Source organism: Drosophila sechellia, chromosome 3R, assembly GCF_004382195.2.
Source record: "Drosophila sechellia strain sech25 chromosome 3R, ASM438219v1, whole genome shotgun sequence".
NCBI classification, from domain to species: Eukaryota; Metazoa; Arthropoda; class Insecta; order Diptera; family Drosophilidae; genus Drosophila; species Drosophila sechellia.
The window spans coordinates 20,195,419-20,219,650 of NC_045952.1; the positions used below are offsets into that span (position 1 = coordinate 20,195,419).

General features: G+C 45.0%; 1 protein-coding gene across 3 annotated transcripts in view; it reads left to right on the plus strand.

The window, feature by feature from the left end:
• The first annotated feature begins 1,644 nt into the window (after nt 1-1,644).
• LOC6607310 (GATA-binding factor C) overlaps nt 1,645-24,232 on the plus strand; it is a 33,471-nt gene continuing 10,883 nt past the window's right edge. The window contains exons 1-5 of one of the 3 annotated variants that reach the window (XM_002032053.2): nt 1,645-1,881; nt 3,218-3,710; nt 14,717-15,003; nt 15,334-16,144; nt 21,692-21,837. In XM_002032053.2, the coding sequence (XP_002032089.1) occupies nt 3,389-3,710; nt 14,717-15,003; nt 15,334-16,144; nt 21,692-21,837 (1,566 nt within the window). In that variant the 5' untranslated portion in view covers nt 1,645-1,881; nt 3,218-3,388. Of the gene's footprint in view, nt 1,882-2,672; nt 2,836-3,217; nt 3,711-14,716; nt 15,004-15,333; nt 16,145-21,691; nt 21,838-24,232 lie in introns of those variants that run through there. The other 2 variants (XM_032721916.1, XM_032721915.1) reach the window with 2 other exon arrangements.

Here is a 24,232-nt window from a genome sequence, read left to right on the forward strand (position 1 = left end):
ACAGCGCTATCTTATGACCACAGGTATTTACATACATATACTGCTGCTTAGGTAGTCAGCCCAGGGGCTTTGACAAACGGTTTATTTTAGCCATAAGCTCGGCCAGATCTGTTTAGATTCATATCGCGGCAATATGAATTTATGAAATGCCTCTCGCCCAGCGATCACAAAAAAATATATTCAAAAATATTCATGTGGAATTAAGTCGGCCTGGGAAACTTTCAAGTTACCAGCTGTCTTTCTCGAACACTTTTTAAACACTTCCCCGCTGGAAACCCACGAATCAGCATCCTTTTTGCTAGTTCACAGGTGCAGCCCCACTTTTAACCCTTTGCGCCAAAAACGATTCATTTTAATGCGAAAATCAATGCGGGGCAGTAAACAGTATTAAGTCCTTAACTGAATTCGTTTTGACCACAAAAAGACGAAGCAGTTGAAGTCAGTATGTCAGTCAACATGGATGGATATTGATATTTATGATCTCATTAATAATATTTTAAAACATTGTATTCCTTATTTATTGATATTTCAAACCAAAAAGATATACTAATTTTATATATTTATTTATGTAAGGTAAATATCCAAAGCTTGTAGGCAGAACAACATTAAAAAATCTAAAATGATTCAAGTTGCACAAATTCAACACTTTAAAGTACGAGTTATGAAAGTATGACTGTGGCAAAAACGGGCTCACGTATTTGAGACTTCCTTCTTGTTCGCTAGTTTGTGTGAGTTGTCTGCATTTGTGCGAGCTGTTTATGCGCAGCAGATGTACAATACAAGGGCGGCCCCGAAGGAGCCAACTTGCCGCGAAAATATATGAGCTCCATATTAATAATTTGCATCTAGATACGAGCAAACTATCTTTCGCAGTTCGCATAGTTCGTGTACTTCTCTTAATTTCCAGCTGCTAATTTATGCAAATTTGGCTCTAGTCCTAGTGCCATCCCACTCGCACACGCACAAGACGGCTGGCAGCAGGCGTATATAACTCAAAAATCGCCAGACAAATCTGCACACATGTTAAGGCCCATAAATAAAGCACATAATCGCAAACGGAACGATCGATGATTGTTGTCACTGTTTGACAGCGGGCGTGGGAAAGGGACGGGGATAGGGAGGACGAGTGGCAGCCAGAGTGAGAGGGGGATGGGTATGGGAGGGAGCTGAGAGCGCAGCGAACAGACAAGCAAAACGCTGAATTGTCTGGCTATGTGTGTGCGTCAAGTGCAGAGAGGCGTGCCACAGAGAGATTATTGAACGATGCACTCGAGCGGAGCAAACAAAAACAGGAACAACAAAAATAGCGGACTGCAGTCCGCCACAACAACAACAACCGGTTACCTGCCCTGCACACACAAAAAAACACGCCCCTCTCGCGTTCGGTGAGAGAAAGTGTGACAGGCATATTGCTAGGCCAAGCAACGGTGTATAGCTGCCTCCCTCTCACCCGCAGCGAGCACTGCTTGACAGCGCGACCATCTTGTATGTGCCAGCACACTAGCGCACGCAACTCACACACACACGCACACACGTAGGCTGGGCCTCACGCAAACGGGTTTCTGCGGTGCGCTGCGCATGTATTGGTAGTGCGAGAGCAAGCAGCGCCAGTCTTTCCTGTTTTACGCTCGTGTACGTTCAGTTCGATTTCAACTGTTGACGTGTTTGCAAGCGTGTTATCGGCGTGCGTCCGCTCGTTTCGTTCGTATTTTGCTATCGATTCTCGTCTCGCCGCGACAACAACAAAGAAAGCTCGAAAAACGCGTCGGCAAAAATACACAGAAAGCAATCAAAGTGTACCAAAAATTAACAACAAATCAAATTATTTAAAAAAAAACCCAGTAAAAACAAGCAGAGTGATTGAAACAGTGTGCTTAAAATGTAAGATCAAAAATTTGTGATATCAGTGATCATTCAAAAACAAATTGAGATCTATGATAATCAAAAGTTTTTAACGCTAGCCGCGCGCAAAATTCATTATCCTTATCGAGCGATCAGCCTTTGCAACCTATCGTATAAATATAATAAAAAATTGCTGACACACGCATAACAAAAATCTGGCACTTGCGCTTATCAATTTATTGCTATCAACTAAAGCGCGCGGTAGAGGAAAACAAAAATACAAGAAGACATTTAATGAAAAGTTCTGCTTCTCATTTTTTTCATTTTTTTGTCGTATTTTTTCACTTCATTATCGCTGCTTCTGCTGCCGATAGATAGATAAATTGATTGAGTTTTCAAGTCAAAAGGCCCTGGTTATTTGCTTTTCTTCCACCTTCGGGAGGTAACAAATTATGTTGCCTTATCGCCGTTCTTTTCGTAGCGCAATTGTCAATTGAACGATAGGCATCTGGGCCCCTTAAAGATACAGTCAACCGAAAAAACTCGGGTCCAACTTGGCTTGTATTATTAATAATTTCTCGAAGCCAAAAGCAAACAATGAAGGCAAATAGAAAACAAAAAATACAGAACTCCCGTTGATAATAATCGTTTGGAAAAGAAATCAACGAGTGCAATGCACACAGCTCGCTATACAAACATATATGCTATCTATTGCTGATAAGCCCAAAATTCCCCAAAAATTCGGCTACCTGTCTAAATCAATATAGAAGTGTTGTCGTTGTCTCTGCGATATGACTCTTTCGCCTGTCTGCAAGAAACCCCCGACAGATGCCAGTTAGCAATTGAAGCTCTTCGATAAACCTCTAAATCGCGTCTAATTGGGCCCACACACAGAAGTCTGGAAAAGATCTGGGAATACAAAGACACCTGCTTTTCCGGCGCCCTCTTTTGACAGCCAGCAGATCCGAAATCCCCAGGATCTATTGTTCTTCGGTGTGTAAACATTGTGACAATGCAATTGTTGGGACTACATGTTTATTAGGTCCCCTGGGCGGGATCTTGGTCATCAATCAATCCGATGAATGCGAAAATACTATACTATACTATACGGTTGCCTTTTCGTAGTTTTAGCCACCTTATTTCCCACACTGCACTACACAGAACGTGGAATTCAAAAGTCCAATCGTAAATCAACTCGTGGTTATCCTGTATAACTGTACCGCAACCATAAAGCCATAAAAACAATTGAACAAAAAATGTAAAGCTCGCGATAAGGGAGAGTGAGTGATAACGCCGGCTACCGTTAAAATCTTATCAACAGCAGACACCCAACTTCAGTTGCTAAAGTTGTTCAACATTTTCTTGACTTTCACAGATAGAGAAAGAGAGTTATTGAGTTGAGTGTTCTTTGTATATGAAAAATGCATAGCTATCACTAAACGAAGAGCTAAATAAAAAGCGAAGACCACCCGACCGCAGAGGGATACAGAACCGCCCGATTCCTGCCCCCCGGTAGAACAGAAAAACATTCAAGATTATACTCGAAATGGATATGACCTCAACAGCGGAGGCTGCCGCTCGCAGCTGGTACGATAGTCCGCGTTTAGGCGGCGGCGGCTCCTCGGGCGGCGGCAATGGGGGCGGCGTCTCGCCCCAAACGAACGGCCTTGGCAGCGCCGGTAGCAGCCTGGCCCACAGCCACCACAGCCTCTCCAGCGGCGCCAGCTCGGCGGGCAGCAGCGTGGCCGTGGGCTCTGCCCTCGGCGGCGGCGGTGGATCCGGATTGGACACCAGCGATATGAGCGCCTTCTACGCGCTGGAGAGCAACGGACACCACCGGCGCTACTATCCCAGCTATCATCAGCACAGTAAGTGTAAAACTCCAAAAAAGTAGTTGACAGGCTTGGGATGGGAATTTCATTGGGGCAGCTGGACGGTTCAGTTGGGATCTGTTAACAAATGGAATTCCATTGAAACGAAACTCTTAAAAGTAATGGTGATCTCATACGAAGGAAATAGAGCATTTCGAATATCGAAGCTGGAATCCCAATTTAAATGAGCTGATTACACAGTAAAATTTATACTACACATCCGCTACCACTCCAAACTACGAAAATGAGACGTTGTTGGTGTCATGAATTAAGTTCAAGCTGTAAATACTCTCTATAAGAATATTCAATATTCAGATATTGGATATTATTTTCCTTTAACCAATCCGGTTCTTATAATACTTCGCAATTAATATCAATGTCATATGTAAAATCTATTTATTTTTTCCTGACTCACACATAAAAATGATTGTTTAAGCAGAAACCAACTGAACTGTTAAGAAATCAATGAAAGTTTTCCAAATATATATTTTAACAATAGTTGGGGGAAATGCCGCAGACCTTAACCACCATTTCGTGTTTAAGTAATTTCTTCCATTTTTTTTGGTTTCGTTACCCCTTGAACATTTGTTCTAATGTCATTTCTAATGCGTTTTTAATGAATGTATTTTGGCGGGGGTGTGCCCCTCTGATAGTTCCCGCTCTGGTTGGTATTTTACGGAGTGCGTGGGCGTGCATTACCACCCACCACGAGTGGCCCACCGCCCACAAATCGATTGCTTCGCGCCTTTTTTGTGTTGTCGAGTGAGCGTTTCCTGTGGGCCGCCATCGAAATGGCTCGATGGAAATCGCCGTTGTCCTGCAGCTAGATTGTATCCCTGGAACATGAAATTAGGCGTCCAGATAAGGACTCAAAAAATTGGTGGGAGGCAAACAAAACAATGGAACTAGAAAAATGACACATAGATCACAGACTGATATTAAAAAGTATTTACAATTTATGTGCCTCCCCGCAATTCTTAAAATTTAACATAACAAAACGAAAGTTTTAAAAATTGGTCATCTTTTCCCCGGCATTCTTTATAACTCTATTAGTGTTCCATTTTAAAGTTTCTGCGCGGCAACTGAGAATATAAGCTATACATTTTCTCCTAATTGCCTGAAATTTGTTCCTCGGCCCAAAAGAAGAAATGATCTGCGCTCATTAGGCCCCCGAAAAACTAAGAAGACGACATTATTATTATTATTTTTCTTTTTTTACCAAAGCTCAGGTGTCTGTCTGTGTGTGTGTGAAGTTCACACGCCTTCAAAAAAAATTCCAGTTCCGCTAAGTTAATTTTCAATTTGAGCCACCGTTGGCTCTGCTTTCTGTTTTCAGTGTTCGGCGCTCAGTTTTCAGTTTTCTGGGCTGCGGCGACGACTGTGACTGTGCTGTCACTTTTGACAGTTGATGCCCCAAACCATTTTCACTTGGCACTTAGCCTGGCCCAAGCCCATTGTTGTTGCAGCTTTCGGGCTTTGGTTTTATATATATTTTGGATTTTTTTTTTGTGGTTTTTTTTTATTTCGGTTTTATTGCGCTTTGCATTTTGACAGTTCCACGTAAACGCAGCGAACACCCAAACGTGACATGCATCAATGCGGCATGGTCGCTGAATTTATTTCCTGCTCTTGGAGTGTGCAAAATTTTAATTTAAAATCCCGTGTGCAGTCGGTAGTAGTGCCCCTGGAATGTCTGGCTAAGTGAGGCTGTGCAACTGCAAAGTGATCAATCAGATCGGTTGAAGGAGCTGAACGATGATTCGATCCTCGAACCGACCCGATCCGATGCGATGCGATGCGATCCTTTTGCATTTATGTTTAATTCATGTTATTCATATGCCGACTTTATTGATGCTTGATTTGATCCATCCAGCGATCCCCCAGTTGCCGCTGTAATTCATTCATGCACTCCGCGTCTGTGGGATTGTGGGATTCTGGGATTGCGGATTTCGGATTGGGGATTCAAATCGCTTGACAGACAGTTTGTGTGGGGAGTGGAGTGGCATGTTCGCATCCATAACGAACGGGCACCTGTGGCGAGCGTTGATTTTAAAATTCATTAGTCTGCATATGTCACATCTCAGGGGCGGCTGAAGATGGGGGAGCCAAGGGGTTGAAGCCGCACCAAAAGCCCCCTTGTCAGTCGGCCAATTTAGTTGTCAATTATGAGGGGCTGGAACTTTACTGGCTGTCATTAGTGGCAAATTAAGCAACTAGGGCGGCGCATTAGTTTTTTGGCTTAAACGATGAGGCCAATGCAGTTTTAATGGCCCAAAACAAAACACATACTTAGGAGCTCACATGCTCGTGAGTTGGAAATTTTTATGATAGCCCAGGCCATAAAAACCAACGACAACAAATGTGAAATTTAAATTTCAAAAGCAAACATGCCGAAAATTTTGGCAATAACTTTTGTCTTGTGACTCCAGTGTGTGTATGTGGTTTTGTGTTTATCTGCGCTTTTGTTTTATTTTTCTACATTTTTTCATCTTGACTCGCTTTTTTCACAAACATTTGCGATGATAAATATATACACACTCACACAAACTCTTGTTTTGGTAGCTCTTTTTCGTTTTGGTATTTCACTATTTGTCTTAGCCATGATTATACACTGGGGACAAAGCGGTATTTGTGTGATGCAAATAAAGAAGGAATTTGCTATATAATTTAAATATTAAATACTGTGAGCAGCCATTAAGATAATCAGCTTTCGATTAGAACTTAAACACCAGCCGTGAAATACATTGTTATTTTGTATACATTATGAGCTATTTTTCTAATTCTAAACGTGAAGACTTTAATTTTGAAGACATTTCACCGAATTTATGAGGTTTCAATTAAGCCATTAAAATAACTAACCGAAATTAGAGCATCCACAGTTCGTTGTGTCATTTTCGCTATCTCTTATATGTCTCGTAAATCCGACGGCTGTTAAAGCTCGAGCATAAAATTTATTTTTAATTACCCCAGTCGAGCGTTTGAATATTTTTGCCTGCAATTCGAACTGCCCGAATATATAGCCATTGCACTCGCACTGAGTGAGTGAGGGATATAGGTATATAGAAGCCCCGATAGAGATAGCGATATCTGCGGTCCAAGTTTTTGACAATATTTGTGTGTGTCGTGCATTTTCATTTGTTGTTGGCAACTTTTTTGGCTTATCGGCCGGGCAAAATCGGGCAAATGAAAAGTTTTTGCTGGCCGCCCGTTTGTTGGGGCTTCTGTTCATAATTTTTAGCTTTAGCTTTGGCTACGGATTCAGATTCAGTATTCAGGTTCAACGTCAGCTCGAAAGTTCCCACAGCCACTTAACGCAAATGTCACGCACAGTGGGCTGCCGTTACAAAGGATATCAAATGCGATGCGGGCCCATTGAGCCCGACTTTTGTTCCGTTCCTTTTCGTTCCTTTCCTTTCCTTGCCTGCAGTTCAGCTGAATAGCCCCACTCGACGCAGCTCAGCTCGAAACTAGCCTGGCTAGGCTGGCTACCAGGTGTTGCACTTGAAGCGCTGTCCACTCATAAATTTTCATGTGGCCAGGCCCGAAAGCGCACAAAACAGAGTTTTCCAAGAAATTGCCATGGCTTTGGCATGGGCTTTTGGTGGGGCTGGGCCGTAATAGTTGTTGTAATTTACCGACTGCAAGCACACGGCTTATGGGTTATATAGCGAATATAGCTAGGCATATAGCGATATGGCGATATAGCGTGCCTGGACAGAATCTCGGCGGCAAATCTTAATCCCGGTGCGCAGGTTTTCAGCGAATTGTGTGCGAGTGGATGGCCTATAAAAGTGTGTTATGGTATTGCAATTGAACAGCTGGGCCACCGCTGCGTATGATTGATGTGCACTTTTTGGGTGGCTCACTGGGGCAGCCCTTCTTCTCGACATTTAATTCGCCTTGATTAAAGTGTCTTGCCAAATCATGCCACATTAATTATGACCCAAATTCCTGGAAGCATTCCTCCTTGTCCAGTGCAGCCACTACAAGTGGTACATCGTACGATCCATTGAGCGGCAAAGTTGAATTGCTGTTTTGTGTTATACATATTGCTCGTTGCATTGACAGTGGCCGGTCATTCATTCCACCGCACATGTTGCTGCTGCTGATGCTGATTCTGCTGCTACTACTGCTGCTGGTGCGATGTTTTAATTAGTCGTGGCACAGCGAACTGTCTTTGCTTAATTAAATGACATAATTATAAGAATGTGCCGGGGGGGGAGAACGGCGGAGCCCAGCCTACGCCAAAATGCCACATGCAACACGTGATGTTGCTGTCGTTGACATTGCCTTGCGATGCTTCAATTAATTTGCACTGCAACAACAGTTCTTGCTGTTGCTGTGGATGTTGCTCTTGGCTGCATGCCGCAGAGCCAAAGGTGCCGCCACAATGTGCATTGTCCGCTGCAGCAGCAGCAACAGCATTCCCATTGGCAACACGTTTCGCATTCTAATTTGACGTTCGCCGGACTGCGGCTAGTTTGCCTAGTGTGAACAGCTGTCCTTCAATCACTATCAATGTCGCCTGATGTTGCAATGTTGCCGTTGCCGTGTTGCTGCTGCATCAATCTGGCCAAGATGGCGACTGCCAGTTGTGCTCCTTTAAAGCTCGCCGCCTGCTTCTGGCGAACTGGGCCGGAAGTCTTGCCTGCCGAGAATCCAGGGCCTGTCATTTGTCAGCCGCGATTTCCAGGAACGCGACACATATACATATATAGACACATATAAATATAACGATGAATACGAATATGGTTTTGTATGCCTTCTGATGTGGCATCATCAATAAGACGGCTACCGGGCCTCGTTATTAATTTGTTAAATCAAAAAAAGCTCCACTGCGATTTATATCAGGAGGCGAGACAAAAGCTTACGCACGGCAGCAACATGTTGCTGTTGCTGCTGTTGTTGTGATTTGTCTAACACAGCGAGCGGTCAGTTGGCCATACAAAGAGTCCCGGACAGCGGCATTCATTAATTTTGCAGCACCAGCAGCAACAGGAGTCGCAGATGCAACAGCATCAGCAACGGCAGCAACATGTTGCCTGTTTGGGGCTTTTCGAGCACCCTCGGCACGATTTGTGAATGCAATTACAATATTGAATATTAGCGCATTGTTGCTGCCCCCGCTGTCAATGCAGCAGCAGCAGTAGGAGCAACGGCGGCAACATTTGTGTGCTGCTGCTGATAAATTGTGGCTAATACATTTGTGCAGCCGTGTTTGGCTTGTGGTGGTCCCATTGCAGTGTCAAGTTTACAAATGACTTTGCGACAGTTGCCTGTGCCGATCTTTAGCGCTGATCTCGCCGGGATAAGCAAATCAAACTCGAACTGGCATTCTGGTCGTATTAATCAGACAGAGTCATTGTACTCCCCGGCAAATTGCTTCCTAGAAAGGCAAGGTTTACCTATCGAAATAGAACAATCTTACCGAGAACTCCGATATCGGACCACCTGTAATGGGCTCTAACAAATGACGTCGCTCTAATTAACATTTGTCAATGTTTGCCCTGTTCGCAGAGCAGTCGAAATTGGTGCGGCAAACCAGTTTCAGAGAATCGAAAAATAAACCATAAGAGCAATAATGTGAAAAAAAAGAAAACAACTGATTCCCTTGGCCGGATCACAGAAATATGTGTCGCAAGAGACGCCGCCAAAAATTTGTTGGCAATGCGCGTGCAGCATTCAAGATCCGAAGGAGCAACATCACGATTCTCGATTCGTTTGCAGCCTTTTTTGGGGGGCCCAAAAACTGTTTAGCATAATTTTTAGCCGGGGCATCCTCTCATTGGCGATGGCGATCATCTTTTGTTGGCGGCGCGTGTGTTTAATAAAATATTTTATTAATATGCGAATATGCCTGCAGTAGTGGACACAACAGCAGCAGCAACTTGGATACAAGAGTCCCAGACTCGAGGTCGCATCAATTGAATTTCTCGAGCTTGCGAGACTTATGAATTTATGCAACGTTTTGCCCGCTTCAGTTGCGCTTTTTTCACTTTTCTGACCCATTGTCTTTGTGTGGCTCGCTGGCTTTGGCTCACTGGCCCTTTGTTGTGATAAATGTCAACGCGTTCTTATTTATGACATGTGAAGCAGCGCCCGCCGGTGGTCCAATCCCAGCAGCAGAAGCAGCAAAACTCACCGGAAAAAAGTTGGAGCCAACGGCAAACAGCAAAAGCAACTTGTCAGCGAAGAACTGCAAAACACTTCGCGCAATCACTCCAAACGCTGCCTTTGAGTGACCAAATTTGGGTTTGTCATATAAAAACTTGTCAATTTTAATGATTTCGCTGACGCTTCGAACTGTCATAAGTGCGCTCGCAGGCATTTCTGGACAGGATTCGCGCATCCTTTTTGGCTGGCTATGTGTAAATGGGGTGTTCGCTCATTAGCCCAACGTCGTCGAAAAAGCCAAACTGTCAAGCGGTTTGACTGACTGGCTGACAGGCTGCCGTTGCATTTGCATAAGTTGCAGTTGCAGTTGGAGTTGAAGTTGAAATTAAAGTTAAAGTTGGCATTGCGTGGCCAGGATTCCAGTTCAATGCACGCGCCTTTTTGTGCCGCTGCAGCCGCATTATTAGCATTTTTGTATATTTTTTTTATTATTTTTGTCGCTCACCCACCACCAGCAACTGCAAATGGCCACAAAAATGGCGCACTTCAGACCCATCCCAACTTGCAACTCCCATTGCCGCGCTTGTTGTTGTCAACGTGTTTTCCCATTTCCATGCCTTTATTTTGTTGTACTTTTTTTTTGTGGCAACCACATTGTGGCACGTATGCAAAAGCTGGGCCAGGCCACGTAATTCACACGTTGGCCCAAACGAGCTGGTTAACTGGTTAGCTCTCATTGTTTTTCCTCTTTGGTAGTCCTTTTTTTTTATTTTGGAGAGAAATTCCCGTCCCATCGCAGCAGCTCGAGCCTGGTAATACGTCAATTATAAAGCAATTAATAAGGCAGAGAATTCCTCAAAAACAAAAAAGATGTGTAATAAAAAAACATATATTTTCCAGGGCGGTTCGTTGTGCAACGGCATAACTTACAAGTCGCTGCTGCTGCTCCAGCTACTTGAGTTATTAAACGCATTATCATAAATACAATTGACAACTTATGACTAATGATAAGCTGGCATGCAACGCTGATCCGGGGGCTGCAAATAAAGTGTTAATAATATAGATGGCAGCGGCGGTGCAGTTTGCGCTTAATAATGCAGCCTGCCTCTGTCAGTCACTCACTCACTCACTGGGCCATTCCGTCAGTCAGTCCGTCAGTCCGTCAGTCTATCAGGCAGTCAGCCAGTCCTGCGGGCAATCTCGCAGTCAGTCAGTCGGAGTCACGCAACTGCAGAAAGCAAAGAAATAATTAAAACAAACAAGCGCGCAAAATGCTAAGCAGTCGAGAGACCCAAGTTTCAGCTTCAATTTCGAGCTTCAACTTCGGCTACTGTTGGAGGTGCACTGGAAAAACAGAATGGTTACCTTACTGGCAAGAAAATTTCAAACAGCTTCGTTGGTCCTAAACTCGCTCATAAAACGTATTTTCACACTTTAAATAATGAATACTTGGTGAGATCATTTTTCTTTAAGTAGCATGGTCCGCAGATACCATTTCTTTTTCCTGTGCACATCTATAACTATCAAGGTGTCTTCGAGCAGCCAAAACTGACCTACCTGCCGAGCTCTCGATCTCGCTGGCGGTGGTGGCTGAAACTGGAATCCGTTATAGTTTATGGCCCGTTGTTGGTTGCTGCTTAGTTGTTGCTGCCAACGCTGCATGCTTAAACAATTTCCAATTTTGGAGCAGGTGTAACAGCGCCGCCGAGAGACACTTGACCGCATTTTGGAGCCACGCGCCTACAACAGCAACATCAAATCGCCCGTTGAGCAGGTGAAAAGAAAAGTCCTTGTTTCTCGAGGGTAGCTCTGGCTATAAATTAAGCCACCGCCTGCAGACATTGTGCCATCGAGGGGTCACGCAGGAGGGCTCCTTCTGAGCGGCAGGATTGCCTCGTCCTGACCGTTCGCATGATTGATTGTTCCTGGTCCTTGCTGGCAGGAAGCAGCTGAATCAGCTGAATCGTCAGAATCGTAAGAGTAATCGAGTGAAATCCACTGACAAGTCACACAAGTTGCTCGGCAAACGGTTAAAGAGTCTCGTTTCACTCATTTGCGGATTTGATTTCCATCGATTGATAAGAACGCCCAGGATCCCAACCAATCCTTTTCTGCCGGCATTGGTGTGAATTTAATTTACCAAAGAGACAGAGAATGGAAAATCCTTTTTTGGCCTTATCTAGATGGGCCGCCAGCACCACCACCCTGCTCTGCTTTGTTGTCCTTTCACATTGAAATTTAAATGATGCGATGGCCGAAATGATAACTTGGCCAGCAGCTGATGCATTTTACTAATTGAAGCCATTTCATCTCTCTGGTTTTCTCTTCGGGTTTCTCGTCTGCAGGCTTCACCTGTTTGGCTGTCATCTTCAAATGTCCAACACGTCCGGCTAAGTGCACACGAACCAGCCTACGTATTATATATATATCCGTATATATGTACACTCAGATACATTAATTATGTCATTCACGTCGTCGTCAAGCGTCAGCTTCGATTGCAATTAAAAGGCGCTTTAAGCCGGGTATTTCGGTTTCGGAATACGGTTTTCGGATCTGGCTTAGATGGACAGGCGCTGAGAGCGTTGAGCGCTGTCAAACGCTTTTAAAACGCCATAGAAATGTCCAAGAGAGAGGGAGTGAGAGAGGAGAACGGGCCAAAAGAGAGCGGCGGCTTTTAAGGCTTTGATCTGTCAGTTTGAAGAAATCAAGCGCAGGCCAAAAGCTTCAAAATGTTGTTTTTTAACCGCTTTCGTGGCTCTTGCTGTTTTTGTTGCTGTGTAGAACGTGTCAGCCTGTTTTTTGTTTTTTTTTTTTTTTTTGCCTGGAGACGACCAAGGGCAGCGTTTTCCACCAGCACGAGCTTTGCATACCGTCAGGGCAACAACAACAATAACATTGGCAGCAAAAAAATGTCGTTCTTTTTGTTTCAAGTTTGCAACTTTAATTGCTGTGTACTCAGCTTGATTTATTAGCGAATTGTTTTATACGACCAACAGCAACAGTAAACACAAAAAAGAAGAGTAAGAAACGAGTAATCTGTGAGTCATATATACTCGTATATATAACTTGGGATTAACATTAACAGCATACTGATATCGCCAACACCATCGGCTGGCAAATTGAAAGTTTCGTCATGCCAATTAAAGTGCGCATCGGACATTGATTTGGCAACGGGCTGAAAGATGCAACCATCCTCCGACTATATAATTTGGCATGACCAATGGTATTATTTCCCTCGATCTTGGCAAATTACATACAAGCGATTCGAACCGAATCGATCCGATGACGACTTCATATATGGGGGATCTTTGTGTCGTTGGTGCAAAAGTGTGAACTGGGCACAGCAGATCGGGAAAAGCAATAACCACATTTGATTGAGGCATTGCACTGGGAAAAGTCTGGCCAAGATGCCAAACATGTTGCGGTCGTTCCGCTGGTGATGCGTCTGCTTCTGATGCTGCTGCTCCTGCTAATTTCTATAATCAGACACACGTACATATAATATCGCCACTAAAGCACTGTTATTAGGATAATCAAATGGATATTATCGCAGCCAGCGATCCGGCCAAAGCAGCGATCCATCGATCGGGTTTGGTTATGTTCGCCATTCACCGATCACTAAATACCCTCCCTTGAGGTGGCAGCTACCACTTTGCGGGATAATTCCAGACATAGAGTTGCATAATAACTGGGTCTAAGCAACTAATTATGCTGATCTTGATCTTTGATTGCAATACGGAAAATGCAATGATCAAATCACTTAGTTATGATTTTTTTGATTTCAGAGCATTGCCTATTCTTCCGACCCATCGTTATTTAAAGTTTCCCTCACGCTGTTCCTTTCGACTCTCGTCTTGATTTGGTCTAATCCATCTTGGCGTGCAATGAACTGACCTACTGTTGGCCAACCAGCCTGGACCGGTGATGTTGCTGCCGTAGATGTTGCTGCCGCTGCTGCGGCTGCTGCATAATCAAAAATAATTTCACATACAAACAAGCCCCGAGGTCCAGCGACTTGCGACTCTTTGGGGAGCTGCAGCCAATATTAATGATAATAATAAGAATAAGTGCGCCCCAAACAATTGCAACGTGTCTGCCCCCTTTGGGTAGTGCCCCATGCCTCCCCCCCTCCACCACTGCAAACTACAAAAAACACCCGCTGCGAGGATATGGGGATCTGTCGGATCCGTCGATCCCAAGCGATCGGTTGGACGACTGGGATAGGATCGGATCGGATCGATGGAGTAACCGGCAGCATTGGCGCACATAAATCTCACTTGGTGTCTGCTAAATTATACACTGCCAGACATTTAGGCTACACTTTTAGCCCGGACAAAAGCCGAGGTGAGCCGGCCCGAGCCGTTGATCGATCTTTTTAGCTCTGGGACAAAAGTTTAACGCGATTGTTTATGATACAAATTAAACAATTTATGACAATGCAGAAGTCCCAGTCGCAGTTGCAGTCGCAGCCCCGCAGCACCCTTTGCCCCACCATTTTGGCCAGCTCTTTGGTCTTGGCCATATGCAAAGTTGGCCCGAAGGCCGCGAGCAATGAATGGTGGTTCCTTGGCTGAGCGTTGCAGTGGTGGTCAGAGGTTCTGAGGCGGCTCCTTCGCTCTCTTCGCTGGCTGGTGTTTCATAAATTATAACGCAGCTTTTCCGCAAATTTGCGCGGCAGCCACAGAGGATGAAAAAAGGAGAAAATAAAAAAGAAAAACACCTCAAAAACAACGTCATTTATTACGAATTTTGATCGCTTCTGGTCGCGGCTTAGTCGGTTAATCTTCGTTATAAATTTGGGCCATAATTGATTTAATGCTGCATTTAACTTGATGCGACTCGCAGCGAGAGTTTATTAAATTCTTAACCCCTTTTCCTTTTCTTTTCAGCATCCCGCATGCCCTCCACCCATGCCTCGCCCCAAGTGTGCCGGCCGCACTTCCACACCCCGCTGAGTCCCTGGCTGACCAGCGAGCACAAGTCCTTCGCCCCCGCCAGCGCCTGGAGCATGGGTCAGTTTGCCTGCCCGCAGGAGCCGCAGGTGGAGCACAAGCTTGGGCAGATGGGCCAGAGCCACCAGACGACGGCCGCCGGCCAGCACTCGTTCCCCTTCCCGCCGACGCCGCCAAAGGACTCCACGCCCGACTCCGTGCAAACCGGTCCATCCGAGTACCAGGTGAGTGGAACCGACGTTTTATCGATACGCCTAGCGGCACAATCGAGCGATCGGCGGTTATTTCGATTACAAAAGCTCCTTAATGGGAATACAGCAGATATGGACGAATTATATTGATGAACTTAACGTTTAAATATTGCAATATTAACATCTTTTATCGTCATCATTAAATTTGAATATATATTAACATTAAATTATTTTTGAACATCAACAGAGGCATGAAATATTTTGCTGTTGATAAGAGTGCATCAAAGATTTGAGCTTAACGATCACTTAGGTTTAATGAAACCTCAACTTTGTATACTTAAAAGCAATTCCGATCTCTTGCAGGCCGTGATGAACGCGTTTATGCACCAGCAGGCCACGGGCTCTACCTCACTAACGGACGCCAGCTGTGCGTTGGACATCAAGCCGTCGATCCAGAACGGCAGTGCGAGCGGATCCTCCGGCAGCGGCACCACCCACACGTCGACGCCTAAGCAGCGCGAAGGTACAGCCAGCACCACTAATTCCAGCTCCAACTCTAGCAGCAGTCAGCAGCAGCAGCAGCAACAACAGCAGCAACAGCAGCAGCAGCAGCAACAGCAGCAGCAAAGTAGCAGCAACACCACCGCCAGCAGCAACACATCCGCCTCGTCCTCCGCCGCAGCAGCTTCCCTGTCCGCCGCCGTAGCCGCCTCCGCAGCCACATCCTCGAACGGACTGTTCGACGGAACGGCGCAGGCGTACAGCAGCGGGGGAAGTGGCGGCGGAGGCGGCGGTGGCAGCGGCAGCGGTGGCTACGACACCAGCAGCTATGCCTCCTATCACCATGCGGCGGCGCATCATCAAGCGGCCGCGGTGGCGGCGGCGAACATGTTCCAAAGTTCCTCGGTGGCCGCGGCTGCAGTGCGTCACAGTATGGCCGCAGCGCAGGCGCACCACCACCATCATCACCATCACAGTGGACACCATCACAGTGGCAGCTCGTCCGGATTGCACGGACTGGGTGGCTCGGTGGGCGGTACCGCCGGCATGGGCAGCATGAGCGGCAATAGTGGCGGAGCGGGATCGCTGAGCGGGCACAGTGGCGCCGGGAGCAATGCGGGCAGCAATTGCCTTGACGTCAAGCCCGTGCGGACCAAACCGCGGACCAGTGCTGGTAAGCAAGACAAAAGCTTATAGACATTATGCGATCTCGGTGTGGGTGAATAATCATTGTTACTCGCCATCGATTGTTTAACCATTCAATTATTATTACGTCAGTGTTGTGTGCACTGAGGCTGCCTACAAATATGCATCATATTTATTAAAATTACAATCTATTCAGTTTGTGAAACAAAATGCATTGATTAAGCATAAGATAAGCCCTTTGTATGCAGTCTCAAAGTGAACCACTTATTGTTTAGTTTTCACTTTAGTTTTAGTTATCATTTTGAATAACCCCTCCATTCCTGCCACCACCACCACCTCCGCTTACTTTGATTGCCATTGCTCTTTCACACGCTCACGTGGGAAGCCCGAATGTGAATCCGCGTCCGAACTCTTCACCACTTAACTCCTGCTCTAAAAACAGAGGGGGAAGCCCCCAACCCATTCCCCGTACCCCCCATTTGCCAACCCATTCCCCACTTGACATGTGCTCGGGAGCAGCATGCTGGCCACATTCCCGCCACTTGAGCATGTTTCCTGCCTTCGCTGGCCGCGTAAAAATATGCAGAAAGATCCCAGGGCAAGGGCCCTTCCTCCTCAGCCGTTGCGTATACGCGGTGTATTCGCTTGCCATGAAATCAGCACATTACAATGACAACAACGACAACAACAATAGCTGCAACTGCGGCAACAACTTCAATGCTATTGTCAACGCTTTGCTCGGCTCCACTGGCTCATGATGTTGCTGCTGCTGTTGTGGTTGTTAATTACTTCATGTTGCTGCTGCCTCTGTTGCCTCTGCTGCCTCTGCTGCTGCTGCTGTTTGAAAAGACCCACCACACAAACAAGCACACACATTCATTCGCATTCGCTGCGGAAGTTGCAGGCTGCTGCACCTGCTTTAGCGTTGCGTTTTTGCATGGCCCGACAGCGGCAACAACAACGACATCTTTATAGCTGGCACTTGGGCCGTGCGTGAGGGTCGGTCCGCTGCTGCCACAGCCAACCCCCAAAAACAAGCAGTAAAACCAGCTAAGGAAAACCAGCTGGCAAAGGCACACACAGCAGCAACATTAGTCACAGCAGCGATCTTAGCCATACTAGCAATATAAGCCGCAGCAACAACTCTGTTACCAACTTCTGTTTAGTAAGAAGTATGCGAGTAGCCACTTTTGGACTGAAAATTAACGTTGATATGGAGAAAGCATGTTAATTGGCTTGCAACAGCAAATGACAATTATCTGATGATGCAGTGGGCAAAGAATTATGAAACCAGCTAAATAGCAAACGACAGCCTTTGCCACAAGTGCAACATAGCAATCGTGCAGCAGCAACACCAACTGTTGACGCCGTCTAACCTCTGTTAAGGGCAAATTGTTAGGCACTTGCCGCACACTTTTCGCACCAATTGTTCGTTTGTTACAACACAAAGAGCACTCCTTGCTTTCCAGCTGCACCCACCAAATGCAAATAGATCCGTAGCCATATGAGCCATATAATCATGACTGTATAACAGCCGCAAATGAGGAAGCCGAAGGTACAAAAACAAAAAACAGAAATACCTGAACAGGCAGAAGACGCCTGACAAAACGCTTGCAGATTTTATTTTATTTCATTCTCTTGGCTCGGCGACAGTATGTTTTTTTTTGTATTTTCCCTTTAGCCTGGCCTTAACTAACCAAGAGAGATGAAACGGGCTAAAAAAAAAAATGAGAAAAAACATTGTCTGCCTTCGTTAGTCCCGGCAGCATCTTGTTGCCTGTATTTATTTATCGTTTATCGCATCGCTGGCGATAAGTTTTTCGGGCGCAAGAACATGTGTTGTGGCTTTTGTGGCTCGTTGCCACTGCAACTTGGCCAGGGAATTGATTGGATGCCATTTGGGCTTTTGTCAGGTGAAAATAAAAAATGTTGTGAATGAGCTTTAAGTAATTGATATGGGTACGGACACTGGACACTCGCAGCTCGCTGCTCGCTGCTCGCTGCTCACTGCTCGCAACCTGGGACCTTCATCTTTCGATTGTGGGTTATGGGATATGGAATCCCCCGATCCGCAGATCCCCAGATCCTCTTGCATACCTCACTTCACTCAATCAGGGGGCTTTAAGCCCCGCACAGCGAGCATTGTTCCTTTGTCCGCGCTTTGACAGCTGTGGCCTCAAAATGAGGCGCTTGCCATTTATTTGCGGCATGCACCCCCAACCCCCTGCAAACCCTATAAGCCCCTAACCCCCCTAACCACTAAGCCAACGCAATTTATAACCCCCCTTTTCGATTCGGGCAGCGTGCCAATTATTCATACTAGGCGCATACTTTTCATTTTGCCCTGCCACTTTTGTTAAATTTAATTAATTTCATTAATTCGTTCTTCTTTTCGAGTATTTTATGCATTTTCATTTTGAAATTTTTGAAAATTTTCAAAATAAACAACAGCAGCAACAACAACTATTTACTCACACATCCATGTGTCTTTTGTCTTGCTCACCAGTAATTGTCTCTATCTTAACTATCCTAACCAGCCCATAAACCTGTATATTAATCCAAACAACTAATTAAAAGGGAGATTCTCAGGATCTCTCTCTATCTGTGCTCTGTTCTGCTGCCCACATGCATGAAAAGTCCAACAAATTAACGAGAAAAAGGTACAACACATAAATTCTAGACAATTATGGCCCACTGACGCCAAATGTCAAATCAAGCAGCAACAGTTAGTTGGACCTTTAGACCTCGGACTACGACGGCCAAGAGAAGAAGGCTGCCAAATCAGGCCCTAAAAACAGGTTCAGTTTCGGTTTCAGTTTCAGTTTGGGTTCGGATTCGGGACTGGGATTGGGTTCGAGTCACTTTTTTTCCTCTTATTTTTGGGACCCAGACAATGTCACACCGTAAAAAACAAACGCAGACGAAGAAATACCAAAGTGTGCACAAATTTCCAGGAAATTACAGTCAGATGACTGGGCCCATGGACCACAGAAGATGATGTAAGTGGTGGGGGTATATTACGAGTATAGGTGGAAAACAGTTATAAGCAGGCTACTAAATCATAGGCCAACCTGCTACGTGTCTCACTGGAAAATGAAAATGAATAAAAAAAAGTATATAAATAAAAAAACCAAGGAGGGACAAGCCACAAGAGTGGAGGCAAATTGAAACCAAAACAAAGGCGAGGGAAAATCCAAAACAAATGCCTGTTGGCCATAAAACACAGTCACACACAGCACAGTTGAGGACCCAGAATCGCTATAAATAGGAATCGAATCAAAATGTAGTTAAAACCAAGAATTCCCAGTGCGCGTGCACAGCAGCCAACTTCGTTTCGGGACATTATTCCCTTTCAATTTCGGCCAACTTGGCTACTTCTGCTGCTGCTGCTGCCTTTTTGTGTTGTCAAAAGTGGGCACATAGGGTAAAAACATCATTAACACGTTTGATTTATTAACTGCCGAGTGGTTATTCCGATTGGCTGCGGAGCCCCGCAACTTTCCGGGAAGCTCGAAACCCCATAGAAAACCTCCAACAATGGCTAGCCAGCCACACTTTATGGCTTAATATGCAACTTGCATGGGGGAGTTCTCCTTTTATGCTAAATGCGCTAACCTTCCGTTGTTCTGCTTTATGACAAACTAATAAATGCATAAAGTTTTCAATTTTCAACTGCTCCTGTTCGAGGCGCAAACCGAAGACAGATGTTGGCATAAATATGCATGACTGGGGCAGGTGAAAATTTATGGCTAGTGAATGATAAAAAAATGCATAGGAAACGCACAGAAATTCGCAATTTCTCGCTTCTCGAAAGACAAACGCCTGAACTTTTCTTCTCCCTGCCATAATTTATGCAATTTTAATTCAGTGGGTGTTGCTCCACTGATTGGCGGCACTTTTGTGCCGTTAAAGAAAAAAAAACGAAAAAGGAAAACACGCCCTGCGGCAATTAAAAAGTGCCATAAAAACCAAACAAAAATCCACGAAAAATAAACCAAGGCAGCACAAACTTGCGATTAAATGAAAACAAATGAACTGTTTATTTAACGCGCCGGGAGCAGTTCACGAAAAAAAAAAACAGACCAAAGAGATTACTTTACCACATGCTGTCGTGGAGTTGGGGGAAAACACGCAGAGCGCTTTATTTAATTTCTTTGAAAGCTCGGAAACAAAATGCCTGGCATGCCAAAGAGACAGGACGCCACAGGACTCCGCAGGACACGTGTGACAATAGCTGCGTGAACTAAATCACGTGGGGCAAACCGCCCGAAAAATGAAATTAAAGCCCGGCTCTGTCATCAAAACGCAACTGGAATTCCCCTAATGGCATTTCAGCAGGCGACCGGTTGACAAACGCACTTAATGAGATCCTAACCTTTTGAGTTTTCTGGTTTTTTTCTTGTTGGTTTTGGGCGCGCCTTTGGCCAGTGGCTAATATTCAATAAAAAGTTATGCTCATGTGGCCATGTAAAAAGGTTGGCTTAATTAATTACGCCAGAGCTACCAAAAAGTAGCGTTAAATCTTTCAGTTTTCTTTTTGGCATTGCTAATGGGGGGTTTTCGGGGGAGTGACTTTATGACTAAATTTCAATTTCAAAACAAGCGCATAAACAACAAAGACACGAAGCATTAAACGCAAAAACAAACCGAAATAATGAAGCCCATTTAGTGGCGTCATTAAATGAGTGAATAGGGGAAAAGTTGGGGGTGTTCCAAAGAGAAAACTCTGGCCCCAAAGAAGACAACTGTAATATGGAACGTTAATAACGCGTTACATTTGCAACTTCATCTCGCTCCCTCGGGTCAAATCAACTCTGCTTACAAATTATGACTAAACTTATTCAAATGAGGCTGACTTACAGTTAGCCCTAGGGCGCAAACGAGAGGGCTAGAGCCGGTTAGAAAGAGAGGGAGTCGCACCGAACTGCAGTCACTAGAACGGAGCCGCTGTCGCTGCTTAATTAAAATGTGTAAAGTCAGCAGAGGCAATGCGGGAAAGAGACGGAAGCAGGCCCCGCGAAAGAGACGGGGCTACACAGCCGACCCCAGCGAATCCATCATTTCCGCTTCCATGCGTTTGCCCAGCTACCCAAAAAAAAAGAAGGAATGGGTAAAACCAAGAAAAAACTAAGGAAAAATACAGCACAACCAAGCAACATACACACAAAAAACAAAAGACATCAAAATGACTGAGAAACAGCTGAAAAATGTTGCCCTCTACTACCACTACTAATACTGTTGTTGTTGTTGCTGCCGCTGCTGTGCATCATGTCGTTGTCGCGCGCTTTGGGTTAACATTAACCCATACAAATGTGTGGAGGACAGTCCCCCAAGAAAGTTCGCCAACACAATCGCCCAAGAATGCGACACGGAGAAAAATAATATCCCATTAAAGCCATATTTTCAGGTCACATTGTACACACCATTAATGTACGCAACTAATATTTGCTGCAAAGTAATATGTGTAATTCTCCATTTAGACTGTATTTATTGTAACAAATCATTAATAACATAAGAGCAAATTTAGTCTGGCGAACGCCATTAACTAATTGGATATTCTGTGTACTTTTTGCAGAGGGACGCGAGTGTGTGAATTGTGGCGCCACATCGACGCCACTGTGGCGACGCGATGGAACGGGACACTATCTGTGCAACGCCTGTGGCCTGTACTACAAAATGAACGGCCAGAACCGACCCCTGATCAAGCCAAAGCGAAGACTGGTAAGTTAAATAGTTAAATAGTAGATAAACGGATATATGCGACCCGCTGGGCCAAGCATCCACACATTCGATCAAATTAACTAATAAATTCAGCAACTGTATTGGGGAATGGGGCGCAGTTCCTGGGAAATCGCTGCACATGAGCATCAATCTCTGGCCACGTTTCTGTCGCCAAAGGCCATAAAAAGCAGCGTGAAAGTTCTCAAATGTCATAATACGATTCCGGGAACCAGAAACTCTTTACGTTTCCCTGATTGGAGCTGTTTTGGAGCGGTTGCAGGGGCATGGGTATGGGAAAAATGCTTTCGATTTGGATGCTGGCTGATAACGATCGAGGTGCATCATCATTATCACTTAGCGCACTAAAAACATAATCAGACAGCAGCCGGAGTTTGTGTGTGGGTTAGGGGCTACGGTTTTTTATCGAGCTGGATCATCAAGAAACTATGAAAATATATGTAACCTTGTCGCGCGGTCAGGTTCGTTCTTCGTTTTCTTGTCATTTTATTTCGTTGGCGCCAGTACGCAACGAAACGAAAGACTTAGGCAACGAACGCGAACAGGCTAACCACACGAAAAATTGTTCTATTAAAGATGCGTAAAAAGGCAGGCAACAACCATAACAACACGGCCACAAACAAACAAACTGTTAAACACTGCCTTCGCGTGGCTCGGCGTTGATTTTTTATTGGCATTTAAATCGTATGCGTTTTGATTGCATAACATTAACATAAATAAACCATTATTATCCCCGCTGATCCCCGCTGACGTAGGGAATTCCCAAGAAATTCACAGCTGGATCCCATCTGAATCGCAGCCATCCGACCAGCTCCACTCGCAGATCGACGAGTGTTTGGCCATTGGACTTTTTCGTTGACAAAATATGCAACAAATTAAAATTTATGTGGCACTCAGCTGACTTATGGACCGAATATCGCTCCACTCACTCCTTTCACTCCGGTCGCACAGGATGCGGCCCATCAACTTCAAATGTCCTTAGCTGCTTGAAATGCAATTCAATTGTGTTTGCCGGCCTTCGCCGAGGGCTGACCATTGAAATCACAGTGAATTGGCCCCGAAACTCTTTGGGTGGCAATTGTATTGATCTTCGGACGAGAGGCGAGGGTCAAGTTGTGCTGGGATTTCGCTTGGCTTTTGCTTTTGCTGGCGATTTTTGCATACGATGCGCTGATGCGCTGCTGCACCTGCAGCTAAAAGGGGGCGGGGAACCGGTCCTCATTGTCTGCTTTGGGGCCGCCTTTAATTAAATTTCCGAATTGTATGAAAACAGTCAACAAGTCGTTACTCTTCGAGCGCAAAACACTGCAAAATTCTCTTTTTCTGTGCTGTGTTGAATTGTGTTTGGTTTTATATATGTAGCTCTTCGAACCCCGAGCGCTTGGAAACAGAACAATGCAAATTTTTAATTTATGTATTTTAGCCCGCAACTCAGTTTCAGTTTCGGTTTCAGTTTTCTGCTTTCAGTTGCCGGCCCCGTTCGCTTACATATGTTTTTCCAGTTGTTCCGCCGTTGTTCTGCTGCTCCTTTGTTGTTTCTGAACTCTGGCTAAGCAGCCCGCTGGCGTCGCAATAATTGCATTTAATTATAAGGCCCGAAAACTTTTATAAGCGTTAAAGTTTCGTTTTGTTTTCGCTTTTAGCCGCCAGGCTGCCCCTGCCCTTACTCTGCTGCCATTCAATAGTAGCCAAGCCTTTACATTTGCAGCCTTGAGTGGCATTTGTCACATTTGTCAGATATTGCAGATCGAAATGGTAGGAAAAATATATATTATTTTACAAATATCAACAGATGTCGGTCGAACATAAATATGATCACCTACCTTAGTTTCCTACCATCGTTTCCGATTACTACACCTCAAAAACACTCAGTGTCTATAGCTAATTTCCAATCCATGTTTAAGAGCCGCAAATCCGCAAAGAACACTAAACTTTAGCTGGGGTCAATCGCAGTCAGGCAGCTGCTCATCTCGCCGATCGTGACTTATATAATCATGTGGGCTCCGAGGGGGGCCGAAAAGGGGCGAGACTCGGCGCTTGCATTTTGCATAATATTTATGCCTCAGTTGCTGCCAGCTTAATTTATGCGAATTTTCACACAGTAAATTGAACAAAACGACGGCCACGTCATGGCAAAAAAAATGGAAACAAAACCAAAGTAACAACAAAGTTAAAAATTATTTATTCTTACGCTTATTACATTGGCTTATGTCACATTTGCATGTCGCTGCTTTGAGCGTTACCAAGAAAAGCGCTGTCGATTGCCATTTGGAAATAGTTAGCAACAATAAACCCATCAACACTTGACACAATCGTTTATGAATGCATTTGGAGAATAGAGCTTAATTAATTATTAATCCGCGGGCGTATATCAACG